The following is a 15,262-nucleotide window of genomic DNA, read 5'->3' as shown; positions in this document are numbered from 1 at the left end:
ACCTTTTTTGGAAGTGTTGTGAATGTGGATGAATGAATACAGATTGTGTTTTGCCAGAGATGGCTCAGAAAGTTATAGTTTGAATTCAGTTTGGCGAGACGACTGACGATTCAGCACAGACAGAGAGAAGAGTATGTTACTGCTGAGACAGAGACGGGTCTCAAACAAAGTGAATTTTCTCATGATTTGCCTGCAGAATGACATTTTGTCCCAGAATGTTCAGAAGATGTGTAATTAGTAGTAATTTACTTAATTAACTTTGGAGTGAAAGAATGGCTCATAATCTGTGCTCATGTTCACCTCTCCCAGAGGTGGTCTCCTAGAAGGGGGCGATTGAACAGATACAGGAAGTGAGTCTTCATTGAGGCGACTTTTTTTATTAACGCATGAAGGAGGGGTTATTGGTAATGAAAGCTGCCACCATACATCACATGCCTCTAAAATCAGCCAATAAGAAAATCATAAGATCATAAGAAATTCATGAAAATCAAATTTCACCCATCAGAGGGAGGTTGTAACGTTTTGCAAGATGTCAGTAAAATAACCTTTACAGCCAAAACTTGCCAGGCAGGATGAAAACTCCTGTCGGATGGATGGATGGATGGATCGATGGATGGATGGATGGGACTATGGAAGCTTGAAGGGTGGAGAGTTGAAAGAAGAGGCGGATGTGTAGATGACCTTTGAGGGGTGTATGTGCACTTCTCCCACCGCCTGCTGTCAGCAGTTGTGTGTGTGCGTTGCTTTCCCTCTTTCCTCAGGAAGAGCAAGAATGTGTGGAATGTCCCCTCCCAAACACACACACACACACACCTCCATTTGCAGAGACAAACCGTGAGTGTCTGTGCTACAGTATAAACTCAGCTATTCTTTATACCTGACAAGAATAATCTTCTGCACGCAGGTGTGTAAAATTGCCGTTGTTATTTGTCTCAAGAGAGTGAGAGAAACGCACAGCATGGCTGCAAACACACGCTTAAAGAACACTTAAAGGGGCACTACAGCAATTTAGTATTTCAATTCTACAAAATTGGGGGACTCATAAGAGACAAATAGACAAAAAGCGAGTTTTAGAAATTGGTAACATTTTACAGAAAGTAAACAGAAAGTTTACAAGTAGGCTCAAATTACTACACTAACACTAACACACAGGCACATGTGGGTCAGTGTGTATGTTGCTAGCTTGCAGTTGGCTGTTTAGGTGGAACAAACTCTGATGAGCAGTCAAATTATTTGTGTGAATGACGAGAGGCCAATTTCACTTTACTTTCTGTCCAAACCTGCCCTCAGTCTCTACTATGGGACAAAATGATTTTCTCTAATGTAAATAAATCTTCTGAATTCACATTAGCGAGTGAGAAAGAGAAGGCAAGTGACGAAGACGTAGATGGAGACATTAACACATGGCTTGGAGGTTCAAGATAGACTCTAAAGACTTGAGAGGGTCACCTATATATATAACAATTCCTCCCTCATACACACTAAGAGCTATATGCGTGTGTATGTGTGCGTGTGTGTTTGTCTTGGGTTGTAGTTTGAGAAGACCACAACACACGCGTCCTGCACACTGCCGACATGCAAACAGGCCACACTGCAGAAACCTAACCCAACAAAGAAACACCCAAAACCTCTTGGCAACCCAACCTGGCAACAGCTCAGCTTGCCTTGGCATCCTCGCTAATTCGGGACACACTTATCCCTCTGCACAGGGGTCTTAATGTTAACCTTCCAGTGTGAGTGTGTGTGAGATATGGAAACAGTTTGTGCTGCAGTATGCGAGAGGCACAGCTGAGCGGTCAGCTGGAGTCGAGGGAATGGCTGAGCTCAGGGAAAATACACGCGTGCTTTCACCCACATATACCACGACTGGCATTTTATAATGCACTGGCCAGGGTGGGGTCAGTAGTTTTAAGCGGTGGCACAATATTTTAGGTTGTAAGTATGTCTGGTTTCTACAGGGGTTACAAAGACTAAAAAAAATAACTAAATGAAGCTGTCTTCGCAGAGACTGCACTCATTGTAGTTGACATACAGACAATGAAAGCTCTAACTGAAGATTATAGTTTTTTTTATTGTATACGACTAGAATAGAAATGTACGACTGGAAGAATTATTAAATTAGGTCAGAGGAGTGAAATGCTTTATTAAGTGTCTAAATACAAGTCTAGAAGTAATTTGATGAAATTAATTAAAAAACAAAAAACAAAGATTATCAAAAGGTGGCAATTGCTATAGTCGATATTGTATTAATACACTTGTAAACTGATTGAGAAAATGTTTTTTCAATTACTTTTGTTACTAAATTAGAAAAATGCAATAACACTTTGAAAAAAGACTCACAAACTTGTAAAACCATTGTCTACATGTTACCAAAGATTAAAGAGTGTATAAATGTGGCAGTTTAAATGAATTAGTTTAATTTGTCTCCTCAGTGGTTGTTAAAGAGGTGAAGATCAGGTTGCTCATCACTTGAACTTCCCCCACTCTCTGCAGCGTTTGATGATGTCATTCCAGCTAAATTAAGTTATATGACTGGAAATGGAGAATTTAGCTTTTTTATAAATATATCATATAGCGACTAAAAGTGAGAATATCTGTGCATCTTCTGCTTCAGTTTTTACTTATTGTACGCAATACTATTGAAATGCAATGCTAAATGTTTGTCTCTAAAATCAAAGAGTATGAAACATTAGCTGTTTAACTTTATTTTGACCTGTATTATCTCTTTATTTTGAAAACAAGATGAGTAAATGCTCAACAATGAATAGAATTTTACCCGATTATGATTAGTATAAGATGATTATAAAAGTCAATTTACTGTGCAGTTGCATTCATATTGTGCACCTTGTCAGAGCATTAAGGTATACAGTTGGATAGGCTGCTCCTTTGTGGCAGCAATGTGATCACATGAAGACACAAGTGAACTTCTACAGCAACTGCTTAAAGGAACTACATGTCATTGAATTCATATCCACCAGACTAGGGTAAAGGTTAGTTTGTTTTCTTTCTACTCCTGAGTAAGTTTCACTGACATTAAATCACATATATCTGTTACTTTACCCCTTTAATGGATTTAGAGTATTCACATAAACAAGTCAGTCATGACAAAGTTTGCACAAAACAAGAAATTAATAATAATTCATCATAATCACGCTTTTGCAAACGTGCAAAATTGCTGCTGGTCTAAATGAGGAAGTTCAACATTTGCATGGCACGCTGACACATATAGCGGGTGTTGATACTGGTCACATTTCTTTTGTAGTTTCTTTTTCTTTGCAGAAGAATGAGGATGTGGAGCCTTCAAAATCTGCTGTTTACCCTGTGCAGTAAGTTTCATAGATTACATTTTATATCTGAATAAATAATTGCAAAAAAATTTAAATGAACATTTCCAGTTGTTTTGTTTAACTGATTACTTTTCATGTTGTCTTCTCTTTACAGTTGTTCTGAGCTGTGTGACCAGTGCAGTACAGGTGATCCATTCATCTGGATATGAAGGGAGAGAAGCTAATGTTTCTTGTTCTTATGGAGAGGGATATGAATCTTATCAGAAGTACTTCTGCAAGAATGACTGTGGCAACGATGATGATGTTCTTATTACAACGAAGGAAACAAAGAAAGGCAGATACTCCATCTACGATGACAAAGGGAGACGAGTCTTCACAACGACCATCTCTGATCTGAGTCTTACAGATGCTGGGAAATACTGGTGTGGGGTGAGCAGGTCTGGAAAGGATATCTACACTGAAGTAAGGCTGGAAGTAGGACAAGGTAAGGAAATTCGTAAATAAACTACATAGACCACACCTTCCTGACACTCTTCAGCTGTCTCTATCTAATAAACCTTGAAAACCACAAAAAATATCTTTAAAAAAATGTCTAATGTCATCATACTTGTGCTGCTACTTTATACTTCTACGCAACCACATTTCAGAGACAGATAAGAGACAGATGTAATTTTCTACTTCACTACATTTGCATAATAGATAGTATTAGTAGTTACTGTGCTTCAATTCATTCAATTTTGTATACAAAACATATGATCATCCTGTAATATTTGAGGCAAAGTTTTAAAATGCTGACCGACTTAAAAAGTTGTTGTTTTTTTAAAAGATAAAAAAGAAAAAAGGTCCACATTGACCAATGCTGCTTACATGTACGGTAAAGCATCAGTAACAATAATTCAATATGAAAACAATCAATCGTTCTTCTTCGCATAATGTAAATGTTTACTTCTGATGCTTTCACTACGTTTAGTCAACAATAATTTTGTCCAATATTTTTGCATTGTGATCTTGCTTATTTTACTCAAATAAAGAATCTGAACACTTATGAACTTATGAACACACTGATGTTTCTTTGACCTGCAGACACCTGCTGTGGCCAATCCACTAAAGTCCAAAGTTATGAGACAGGTTCAGTGTCCTTCAATTGTCCGTATAAGTCTCAATACGAGGAAAACTTGAAGTACATCTGCAGAGGAAACCAGCTCTCCACATGTCTGCAGCAGGCTGTAGTCACCTCTGACAAGCAACAAAACGGACAGTTCAGACTTACTGATGACAAGGAGTCGAGAAAATTCACAGTGACCATAACCAATTTGACCCAGAGGGATTCTGGGTCATACCTTTGTGGTGTCCGTATAAACACTGGTCTGGATGTTTTCTCTGCTGTTGAAGTGGAGGTCAAAGGTGGGAGATTATATTTCTACCTCATACTGTAGTGAACCATTACTTTTCACAAGCCAAACTTAACAACTTTCTAATCTAACCTGAATATAGGCTGCACTATTGGCTCAAACCTCCTTCTGTTTCACAGAGTGGTGTTGTGTGAAAACAAGTAAACTGAGCGGCACCGTGGGCCGTCAAGTTAATATGCAGTGTCCCTACCCACCACAACACAGAGACAACAGGAAGTTCCTCTGTAAGGGAGACCAACGCAACAACTGTGCAGACATGGTGACGAATGGAAGCAGGTTCACACTGCAAGACGACGTCGCTTCAAGTTCTTTCTTGGTGATGATCACAGAGCTGAAAGCAGGTGATGCTGGGACATACTGGTGTGGTTCGGACTCACAGTGGAGTGCTAATAACTACACCAAGATTCAACTGTCAGTAGGTAAGATTACCAAAAGAACAAGAGATGGAGAATACAGCTCCATATATGACAGTAAAAATGAATGTAGCTGTAGGTTATATCCAGGTTTCATCCAACTGTATAAACTTTGTGTCAGTGCAGTAGATTTTGAGATATTTCACTGTATATCTAAACCAAGTTAATGGTCTGATGGCTAAATATAAGAATTTTTGCTACATGTACTGAGAAGTCTTAGAGACCAGCACTGTGATCTCTACCATTGCTGCGGAGGACCCTGTTGAATCTGAAACAACACACACCCCAGGAAACTACATCAAGGGTGCGTGTGTACAAAAAAATGAATACGTCAAATGTTGGTAAGCCACAGATACATGTGGCTACATGTAACAACTGTTGTTTTTCTTGTTAAGAGATATGTGAGAAATGTGCTGCTCATGTGTGTTTCCAGGAAGTGTACTACATATTTTTACCCTGTTCTCTTTTTTTAGATGCCGCACACTTTCACCCTGTGGTCTTCATTGGGCCACCTATTCTCATACTGATGATGATGATCATCCTTGGTATAGTCTGTAAATACAAATGTCACAAAGTGACAAGTAAGTTTTGTAGTTCAAATGCATGCACTGAAACCACACACACAGGCAAGTGCAACACACAAACACAAAAAAATGTGAAACCATTTCATATATTGGGTGTTTCAGGAGCTGGAGTCAACATGAAAATGATCAAAACCAGGGCAGTGGAAGAAGAGGAAGATGTCCAAGATGTAAGTTAACACAAGACTTGTTAGTGGACACAAGAGGCTGCAATGTTCATGACTGTCCACAATACAAACATGTGGGACAAAACGACATACTGATAATTTCACTGTTAGTGTGGCTGAATATATAACTTTATATGTAACTTAACCTCTGAAACTATGGATGTGCGGAACAAGTTTTGCAGTCTGACGATTAGACTATCCTGTGTCATAATTAGACACCACTGACTTTGTGAGGGTGGTCATGTAGTATCTAAAACTGAAGGGGTTCGTCCCCTTGTGAACATGAATGGGCTCAGAGATGCAGCCCATTTGTTTGTTTTTTCTTTGGTGAACATTTTAACCTGATGATAACCACCAAAACATACAAGTTATGTCTGTCAGTCTACTACTTTGGTCCAGACTGGAATTGCTCAACATCTACGGGATGAACTGCATTGAGATGTTTACACTCATTCATGGTCTCTAGAGGAAGAATCCTAATAAATTCACTGATGCACAGACTTTTCATCTAATTAGCAAATGCTAGCACTAAGAGGTTAAACTACATTGCGAATATGGTAAACATTGTACTGTACTAAGCGTGTACTGTTACCTGTGAGTGTTACTGTATAGATGAAAGATGTGGTCACCAAAATTATTAGTCAGGTTAGACAAAATCATCATCTGTGTAACATCATCCTCTTTTTTTTTTTTTTTTTTTTTTTTTTTTAGGATTATGAGAATCAAGACGTTGTAGTGTGCTCAAAGCAGGGGACCTTCAAGCCACAAAGGTCCTACAATCACTATGATGATGCAGGTGAAGACCAAGAAGACTCTGTGTACCAAAACTTCTCCACAACAGAAGATGTTTACTGTAATCACAATTACATTGTAGACAAGAGATGAACAGTATGCACGACTGTGATCCAACCTTACATTTTTAGGTCACTTGTACCCAAATTATCTTGTTTCTGTCCTGTTTTTGTCTCAGTTAACAGCTGACCAACGTATATACATGAAGCACTGTCATCTAACCTTTTCATTGTCTGACTGAAATCTGCAGTATCATGATTATTTAACATATTCGCTTCGTCTCATTATGAACGCTTATTGGTAATTTAACAAGCTGTTTAACTCGCCTTTGTAAGAAATTGCAGATATCCATTTCAGCTAAATATAACATGCAGTATATAGAGTAGTTAAAACTAGCTCCATCTCATGTGACTGCATCTTCCATCAAAGTTGGATTTTTGGTATCAGTCCATATAACGTCTGCTTGAGCTCTCTATTCATCCTGACACACATGTTTTGAAGGATTATTCAGTTTCTTTTTAGAAGTGCCAGGATGCTTCTGATTTAATCCATATATAACAACCCTCTCATTAATATGTGTGACACTGAGCCCTCTGCTGGTACTGTTTGACTATTTCACTGAATTTCGTATGAGACTCTTGGTCACAGATGGAAGAATCAATAAGCAACATTCCATACTTCATTAAATATTGTTGACTTAAAATAAATTAATATGATAACTGATTGTTGTCCTTCGGCTTCCTTGAATGTTGTTTAACTGAACATTTGTGCAAATCTCGTATCATACATTTTCTGTTTATTTTACTGTGACCGATCCATCAAAGTCCAAAGTTATGAGACAGTTTCAGGTCCAGTCACCTTCAGTGACTGACTACCAGAACAAGCTGAAGTACATCTGCAGAAGAAACCAGCCCTACACATGTCCAGAACAGGCAGTAATCACCTCCAGGCTTGTGAAGTAGATGTAGATGATAGTGAGGTCAAAGAATCAGATCATCGGCAAGAAAAACATTAAATTTGGAGCTGCCACCCTTTAGGCCCACCAACTGAAGGGAGAGCCAGAGGGCCGGGCAGCAGTTTAGCATTTGAGTTCTCCTAGAAGAATGAGGGGGTTGCACCCCTGCAACTGCAAGTCACTGGGAGGAAGGCTCTGATTGTTGTGTGTGCTCATGCACCAAATAGCAGATCAGAGTACCCAGCCTTCTTGAAGTCTGTGGGTGGAGTCCTGGAAGGGATACATTTGGTGACTCTAAAGTTCTGCTGGGGGACTTCAACACTGGAAGGGAGTGATGAAGATGAATGGTCTGCCTGATCTGAAACTGTGCCATAACAAATACTATGTTAGAGATTGTTCTTAAGTGTACTTGGTACCTGAACAATATAGGGTGCAGATTGACGACTTTGCGGTCGTGTTATCAGATCAGCGTCCATATGTCTTGGACACTCAAATAAAGAGAGGAGCAGAGCTGTCTCGAGCAGCAAATGGGTACCAGGCTGCTAGAATGGTTGCAGCTTCAGTAGTTGTGGAGGCAAAAACCTAGGTGGGAGCAGTTTGGAGAGGCAATGGAGAAGGATCTTCAGTTGCCCTTAAAGAAGTTCTGTTTGACAACTCAGGAAGAGGAATCATCATGCTTCTCAAAAAATAGATTAGTCAGTCATGGGAATTTTTTTATTTTGACAAACAATTTATAATTTCAGGCAAAAATTTCAACTGTTGTCCAGTTAATTTGATGATATCATTTGGCTCTTTTAATGTTTTGCAGATCTGTAGATCCTGTAGAAATCTGTGAAATAATAATTCATTTGAGCTCTTACTGTAGTATTCTCAGGATCACAAGTGTGTATGATAACTTTATTCAGTGCAACAGCAAAACAGCACCATCAGAGGGCACTATAATGCACATTTTAACACCAACAGCAACTATGAGTTTTGCAGGAAGTGGACTTCTGGCCTCCAGGCTCTTCTGAAGATAACTACAGCTCAGGATGTGAGTCACAGCAAATAGGTGTCAAACCATGTTTATTGGAAGTTAAACTGTCTAATATGCAAATATGCAAACTTTCTTTTCTTTGTACCCCCGTGTAAGTTTGACTAACATCAAATCACATAAATCAGTTACTTCAGCTCTGTTACAGATTATTCTGTATTCACATAAAAAAAGTCAGTCATGACAAAGTTTTCACAAAGCCGGCAATTAATTAATGATTTAATCATAATGCACACAACATTTGCAATAGTTCAAGTTTAGACCACACTGGGGGTCTAAATATGGAGGTGAGAGTGTTCAACATTGACACGCTGACACATACAGTGGGTGTTGATATTGGTCACATTTCAATTGTCACTTCTGTGTCTTCGCAGAAGAATGAGGATGAAGAAGCTTCAAAATCTGCTGTTTACCCTGTGCAGTAAGTTAAATAGATCACATTTTTGTTAAGTTTTAACAGATTTAAATGTACATACTGTATATATTCAGTGACAACTGAAGTGACACAAAGCTGCATACAAACAACAAATTTAAAACATGTACATTTCCAGTTGTTTTGTTTAATTAATTACTTTTCATGTTGTTTTCTCTTTACAGTTGTTCTGAGCTGTGTGTCCAGTGCAGCACAGGCGATCCATTCATCTGGATATGAAGGGAGAGAAGCTAATGTTTCTTGTTCTTATGGAGGGGGATATGAATCTTTTGAAAAGTACTTCTGCAAGAATGACTGCAGCAACGATGATGTTCTTATTAAAACGACAGAAACAAAGAAAAGCAGATACTCCATCTACGATGACAAAGAGAGACGAGTCTTCACAACGACCATCTCTGATCTGAATCTCAATGATGCTGGGAAATACTGGTGTGGGGTGAGCAGGTCTGGAAAGGATATCTACACTGAAGTAGATATACAAGTAAGACAAGGTAAATAAATAACCCTCCTATCACATTGTCAAGTAAAATTCCTTGTTTCATTATATTGTAATTGTAACTTAACTACATTCATCTAAAAGATATAATTACTCTGCAGATTCAGTTTTATATACAAAGCAAGTGACCATCCTTTAATATTTGAATATTTTATCAGATTCAGTGTTTTAAATTAAACTGCCGACCTGTGAATTAAACAAAAAATAATAATAATTTCACGTATACCAACTATTATTTACATGAATGCACATTGGTAACCATAATGTAGTAGTAATACAACAATAAAAGGGATTGTTCTGCTTGCATAATAAGATCTTTTACATTTGATGCCTACTTTTGATTACATTTAACAATGATTCTGTGTTTCACTTAAGTAAAAGAAAATATGTATATATTTATATATTTAATACTATATCTGTGCTTGTGACAGTGTCTGATGTTTCTTTGACCTGCAGACACCTGCTGTGGCCAATCCACCAAAGTCCAAAGTTATGAGACAGGTTCAGTGTCCTTCAGTTGTCCGTATAAGTCTCAGTACCAGGAAAACTTGAAGTACATCTGCAGAGGAAACCAGCTCTCCACATGTCTGCAGCAGGCTTTAGTCACCTCTGACAGGCAACAAAACGGACAGTTCAGACTTACTGATGAGAAGGAGTCAAGAAAATTCACAGTGACGATTACCAATTTGACCCAAAGGGATTCTGGGTCATACCTTTGTGGCGTCCGTAGAAACACTGGCCTGGATGTTTTCCTTGCTGTTGAAGTGGAGGTCAAAGGTGAAAGATCACAGTTCTACTTCATCATCTTTTCACAGTATGTGAATCAGACAGAATATCTTAAATATTTGTAGGAGAGACAAACTTAACAACCTTCTAATCTAACCTGAATACAGGCTGCAGTGTTGGTGTTGGTGAGTGCTGTGTGAAGACAAGTAAACTGAGCGGCACCGTGGGCCGTCAAGTTAATATGCAGTGTCCCTACCCACCACAACACAGAGGTAACAGGAAGTTCCTCTGTAAGGGAGACCACCGCAACAATTGCACAAATATGGTGACGAACGGAAGCAGGTTCACACTGCAAGACGACGTCGCTTCAAGTTCTTTCTTGGTGATGATCACAGAGCTGAAAGCAGGTGATGCTGGGACATACTGGTGTGGTTCGGACTCACAGTGTTGTGCTAATAACTACACCAAGATTCAACTGTCAGTAGGTAAGATTACCAAAAGAACAAGAGATGGAGAATACAGCTCCATATATGGCAGTAAAAATGAACGTAGCTGTAGGTTATATCCAGGTTTCATCCTGCAGGTTCAGTTAGCACAGATCTGCATCATGTCACCATTACATAATTAATTTATTGAACAAATTTGACCTGATTAAAAGTCATGGGATGTTTAAAGTTTTCTTTATTTTATCCTGAAAGAAACATCCCTGTGTATATGAGATTGAACGTCCAAAATGTGTTGAGATGTTTGACAAAAGTCAAACCTCAAGCTGGGACTAAAGGACTAAATGCACATAATGTGCCGGTCAATTTTGAGATATTTGTTCTTATGTATAAGTGAATCAACAGCTAAGAATAAGAATGTGTGCTGAGAAATGTTTTCTCAGACAATTAGAGACCAGCACTGTGAATTGATTGTTATAAGAGAGGAGTGTGCTGCTCATGTGTGTTTTCAGGAAGTGTACTGTATATCTTTACCCTGTTCTCTTTTTTCAGATGCAGCACACTTTCATCCTGTGGTCTTCATTGTGTCACCTATTCTCATACTAATCATCATCCTCGGCATAGTTTATAGATGCAAATATCACAAAGTGACAAGTAGGTTTTGCAGTTCAAATGCATGCACTGAAACCACAAAATACAGACAGACATGCAAACACACACCCACACATAGTCATGCAAACAAATGTAACCAACTAATGTAACCACTTCTAATGCTGTGTGTTTCCAGGAACTGAAGTTACCATGGACAGAAACAGAACCAAGTCAGCAGAAGAAGAGGACGATGTCCAAGATGTAAGTTAACACAAGTTTAAAGACTTGTTAGTGGACACAAGAGGCTGCAATGTTCATGACTGTCTACAATACAAATGTTTGACAGAACAACATACTATTGGCACTACTTGAAGGGATAAACTCTGAAGACCATACTGTTTACTATTTAGATATAGTTGGCTTTGTGGGAAGCTCAGGATCTAAAACTGAAGGGGTTCTTTACCTTGGGAGCATGAATTTGGAGTCCATTAGACGTGTGTTCGAGGGATGGTCAGGAGGTCACAAAAACATGCAAGTTTATGAGTGTCTAGAGAAAAATTCATGGCAGGTCATGCTAGTGATGTTACTTCTGTAACTATGACAATCTGGGTCTGTCAGTCCACCATTTTGGTCTGACTGACTGAAACAGCTCAACATCTACAGGATGAACTACAATGAAATTTTTACACTCATTTAAGAGTGTTAATCCTAATAACTTTACTGATCCACAGACTAACACCATCGTCAGGTCATAATCTTAATTTGCTCAATATACTACCCAGATGACTGTAAAAAATAATATTTTTAATATAATTGATGCTAATAATATTATAATAACATGAATTATTATCTGTGTAACATTGTCCTCTTATCTTTTTATTTTTGTTCTTGTTTTTTTTAGGATTATGAGAATCAAGACGTTGTAGTGTGCTCAAAGCACGGGACCTCCAAACCACAATGTTCCTACAATAACCATGATGATGCAGTTGAAGACCAACAAGACTCTGTGTACCAAAACCTCTCCACAACAGAAGATATTTACTGACATCAAAATCATATTGAAGCCATAAACAAACTCGGCACACATCTGTGATCCAACCTTAGTGGGCAACAGGGACAGGCAAACCGGCAACCGGTGGTGGGGGAGTGCGACAGTAGGGGGGTGAGGGGAGCTGAAGTGGGTTGCCATGGGTGTGTCTATACATGCTGAATGTAACTGCTGTGAAACAGTCAGGAAATGTTTTTTATTTTGCTGATTAGCAGCTTTATAGAGTCCGTAAAAAATGCAGAAACATGATTATTTAACAGACTGTCAGACTGTCAGTTCCAGATATTTGATGAACTGAAATAAAGTGTTGCAAAGTAACTACATTTACTCTACTACCAAAAACTACCTAACAGTATATAAACTAGTTAAAACTAGCTCCATCTCATGTGACTGTATCTTCAACTGTGGTGTGAAATTCATGGACAATTTGGGAACCTCAGAATCTCGTTTCTGCTTTTTGAAGATGATGTTGGCCTATTGGCTTCATTAGTCCGTGACCTTTACTGATGGAAGATGGAAGATGGAAGCTGGAAGACAGTGGGAGGAAGTCGCTGCTCCAAGCAAAAAAGTAACATCATCTCAGGGTCTTGTTCACGAATGATGGGAAAATGGAGCGTGAGGTGGACTGATGGGATGGTGCGGCATCAGCAGTATTGCAGATGTTGTCCGGGGCCATTGTGGGGTAGAAGGAGCTGATTCAGAAGACACAACTCCCAATTTTCCAGTCCATCCACATTCCAGCCCTCACCTGTGGTCATGAGCTTTGGGTAGTGACTGAAAGAATGAGATTTAGGATACATCTGCTGAAATGCATATCCTACATGAGGTGGCTGAGCTCAGCCTTAGCAATTCAGGAGCTGGGACACCCGGGGAAGCTCAGAGTAGAGCCCCTGCTTCTTTGCATTGAAATGAGCCAGCTAAGGTGGTTCTAAGGTACGAGTAAGGTACAAGTGTTCTCGATTTTCAGATGTAGCATACCTTCACCCTGTGGTCTTCATTGTGTCACCAGGCGGGCGCACCAGTAGGTAGCTGAGGAGCCCTTGAGCAATGTACCAAACCCCTAACTACTCCTAGGGTGCCGCTCTGTGTGGCTGCTCATCATTCCACTATCCCTCCCCATTTGCATGTCTATGTGCCCTTTGTGTGTGTGGTTGTATTTCGGGTAAAGTGCATGTAAAAACTGAGTGAAAAAAAGAATTTCTGCTTGAGGGATCAATAAAGTATCTATTCTATTCTCATACTAATCATCATTCTCGGTTTATAGATGTGTATATGAGATTGAACACTCATCCATCCAAAAGTTGTTGATGTGCCAATCCATGCTGTAGATTTTGAGATTGTACTTAATAAGTAAATCAAGTTGGTGAACTGAAATCAGAACATTTGCTACGTGTACTGAGAATTTATTCTTAAACAGTCTTAGAGACCAGCACTGTGGATTGATTGTTATAAGAGATATGTGAGGAGTGTGCTGCCCATGTGTGTTGTCACAAAGTGTATCCTGTGTATTCCTCCTCGATATAGTTTATAAATACAAATGTCACAAAGTGACAAGTAACTTTTGTAGTTAAAATGCATACACTGAAATTTCCGGCGAAGTGTTTGACAACTTTGGAAGAGGAATCATGGCTTGACTCAGTACTTGTGGAGTGGCAGAGCGGGATGGTTCCCATTTTCAAATGATCAGGGTCTCACACTGCTCAGCCTCCTCTGGAAAGTTTATTCTAGGGTGCTAGAAAGAAGGCTTCAACTGATTGTTGAACCTCAGATTTGGGAGAAGCAATGCAGATTCTGTCCTGGACCAACTCTTCAACCTTGCACAGGTGCTCAGGGGATCATGGGAGTTTATCCATCCAGTCAAGGGGTATGGTTGAATAGACAAATAATTTAGCAAGTCCTTTCCTAACCACTTTTCCTTGACCTCGATGACAAATGTCACGAGGTCAAGGAAAGGTGTGAAGGAGAATTCATAAGGAGTTAGGAGAAGACGACTGTGGTCTTCAGAGAATCCGACTGCTCTTACACTTGGACTACGCTGCATCTGAGTCATGCAGGAAATACTTCCAGGTCATTTCACATAGTTAGGAACATGTCCTTTGTGGACTTAGAAAAAGCCTATGACCATTCCTCAGCCTATGACTATTCCTCCAGGTGCAGGAAATACTTCCAGGTCATTTCACATAGTTAGGAAAAGCCTATGACCATTCCTCAGGTGGTCCTGGGGGACAAGGTCACAGAGCTCCAACAATTACAATAATGATGCTGATGGGGACCAGCAAGACTCAATGTACCAACATTTCTCCACAAAAGAAAATAGCAGATCACTCAATTCTGGCAGGCAGACTTCACAGTTTGATTGGCATCTCTGGTACTGTTTAACTGGTTCAAATCTTATCTCAGTGACAGAGATTTGGGTGACTGTTCATCAAAAAGCTATAAATTAATTGGTGTTCTCCAAGGTTCAACTCTAAGTCCTAGTCTTTTTTTTTTACCTTTACATGCTGCCATTTAAGGACGTCATCAGGAGTCATCGCATTGTTTTCCATAGCTATGCCGATGCTGCATCTTCTGATAACTCAGGGCCATCTATTGGCCCTTTGAAAATGCATTTTAGACATCAAATTATGGTTGGCAAACATTTTTCTACAGCTCAATCAGGAAAAAAACAAACAAAGTTTTAATTACTGGTACTGAAGCACAGAGAAACTAAATATGAAACTACAAGCACTGAACTTGGGAATTATCATTGATTCTGGTCTTAACTTCCATATCAAAAACATAATGTTTTTTAATCATCATCATCACCACTTGTTTATTTTTACCAGCCTCCGGTGTTTCCTCACTGCAGGATGATGAGATGGCGCTTCCTCGGTTTGTATTGTTCT

General features: G+C 39.2%; 2 protein-coding genes across 5 annotated transcripts; both read left to right on the top strand.

The window, feature by feature from the left end:
* The first annotated feature begins 3,216 nt into the window (after nt 1–3,216).
* On the top strand, nt 3,217–13,556 carry LOC113746705 (polymeric immunoglobulin receptor-like). The gene is made up of 7 exons (XM_027283664.1): nt 3,217–3,326; nt 3,442–3,771; nt 10,026–10,346; nt 10,463–10,780; nt 11,291–11,392; nt 11,526–11,590; nt 12,231–13,556. Exons 1-7 carry the CDS (start codon nt 3,284–3,286, stop codon nt 12,372–12,374), a joined length of 1,323 nt encoding a protein of 440 aa, XP_027139465.1. The 5' UTR covers nt 3,217–3,283; the 3' UTR covers nt 12,375–13,556.
* On the top strand, nt 4,713–7,375 carry LOC113746706 (CMRF35-like molecule 5). 4 transcript variants are annotated; one of them, XM_027283667.1, is made up of 5 exons: nt 4,725–5,118; nt 5,327–5,416; nt 5,586–5,693; nt 5,799–5,863; nt 6,572–7,375. In XM_027283667.1, exons 1-5 carry the CDS (start codon nt 4,875–4,877, stop codon nt 6,743–6,745), a joined length of 681 nt encoding a protein of 226 aa, XP_027139468.1. In that variant the 5' UTR covers nt 4,725–4,874; the 3' UTR covers nt 6,746–7,375. The 4 variants fall into 4 exon arrangements, with proteins under 4 accessions (XP_027139467.1, XP_027139469.1, XP_027139466.1 ...); XM_027283668.1 differs by lacking the exon at nt 5,327–5,416 and having other exon boundaries at nt 4,716–5,118; XM_027283665.1 differs by having other exon boundaries at nt 4,721–5,118; nt 5,586–5,863.
* Nucleotides 13,557–15,262: the final 1,706 nt, after the last annotated feature.

Source organism: Larimichthys crocea, chromosome X (assembly GCF_000972845.2).
Source record: "Larimichthys crocea isolate SSNF chromosome X, L_crocea_2.0, whole genome shotgun sequence".
NCBI lineage: Eukaryota > Metazoa > Chordata > Actinopteri > Sciaenidae > Larimichthys > Larimichthys crocea.
Note: the sequence above shows the minus strand (reverse complement) of the source record. Positions and strands in the feature narration are given on the sequence as shown.

Bases quoted from the DNA above. Each gene is read 5' to 3' on its own strand.
- LOC113746705 (XM_027283664.1), top strand. From the start codon at position 3,284: ATGAGGATGTGGAGCCTTCAAAATCTGCTGTTTACCCTGTGCA. The intron at 3,327-3,441 runs GTAAGTTTCATA...TTCTCTTTACAG, and splicing joins TCTGCTGTTTACCCTGTGCA to TTGTTCTGAGCTGTGTGACC. The intron at 10,781-11,290 runs GTAAGATTACCA...CTCTTTTTTCAG, and splicing joins CAAGATTCAACTGTCAGTAG to ATGCAGCACACTTTCATCCT.
- LOC113746706 (XM_027283665.1), top strand. From the start codon at position 4,875: ATGCAGTGTCCCTACCCACCACAACACAGAGACAACAGGAAGTTCCTC. The intron at 5,417-5,585 runs GTGCGTGTGTAC...CTCTTTTTTTAG, and splicing joins CCCAGGAAACTACATCAAGG to ATGCCGCACACTTTCACCCT. The intron at 5,864-6,571 runs GTAAGTTAACAC...TTTTTTTTTTAG, and splicing joins AAGAGGAAGATGTCCAAGAT to GATTATGAGAATCAAGACGT.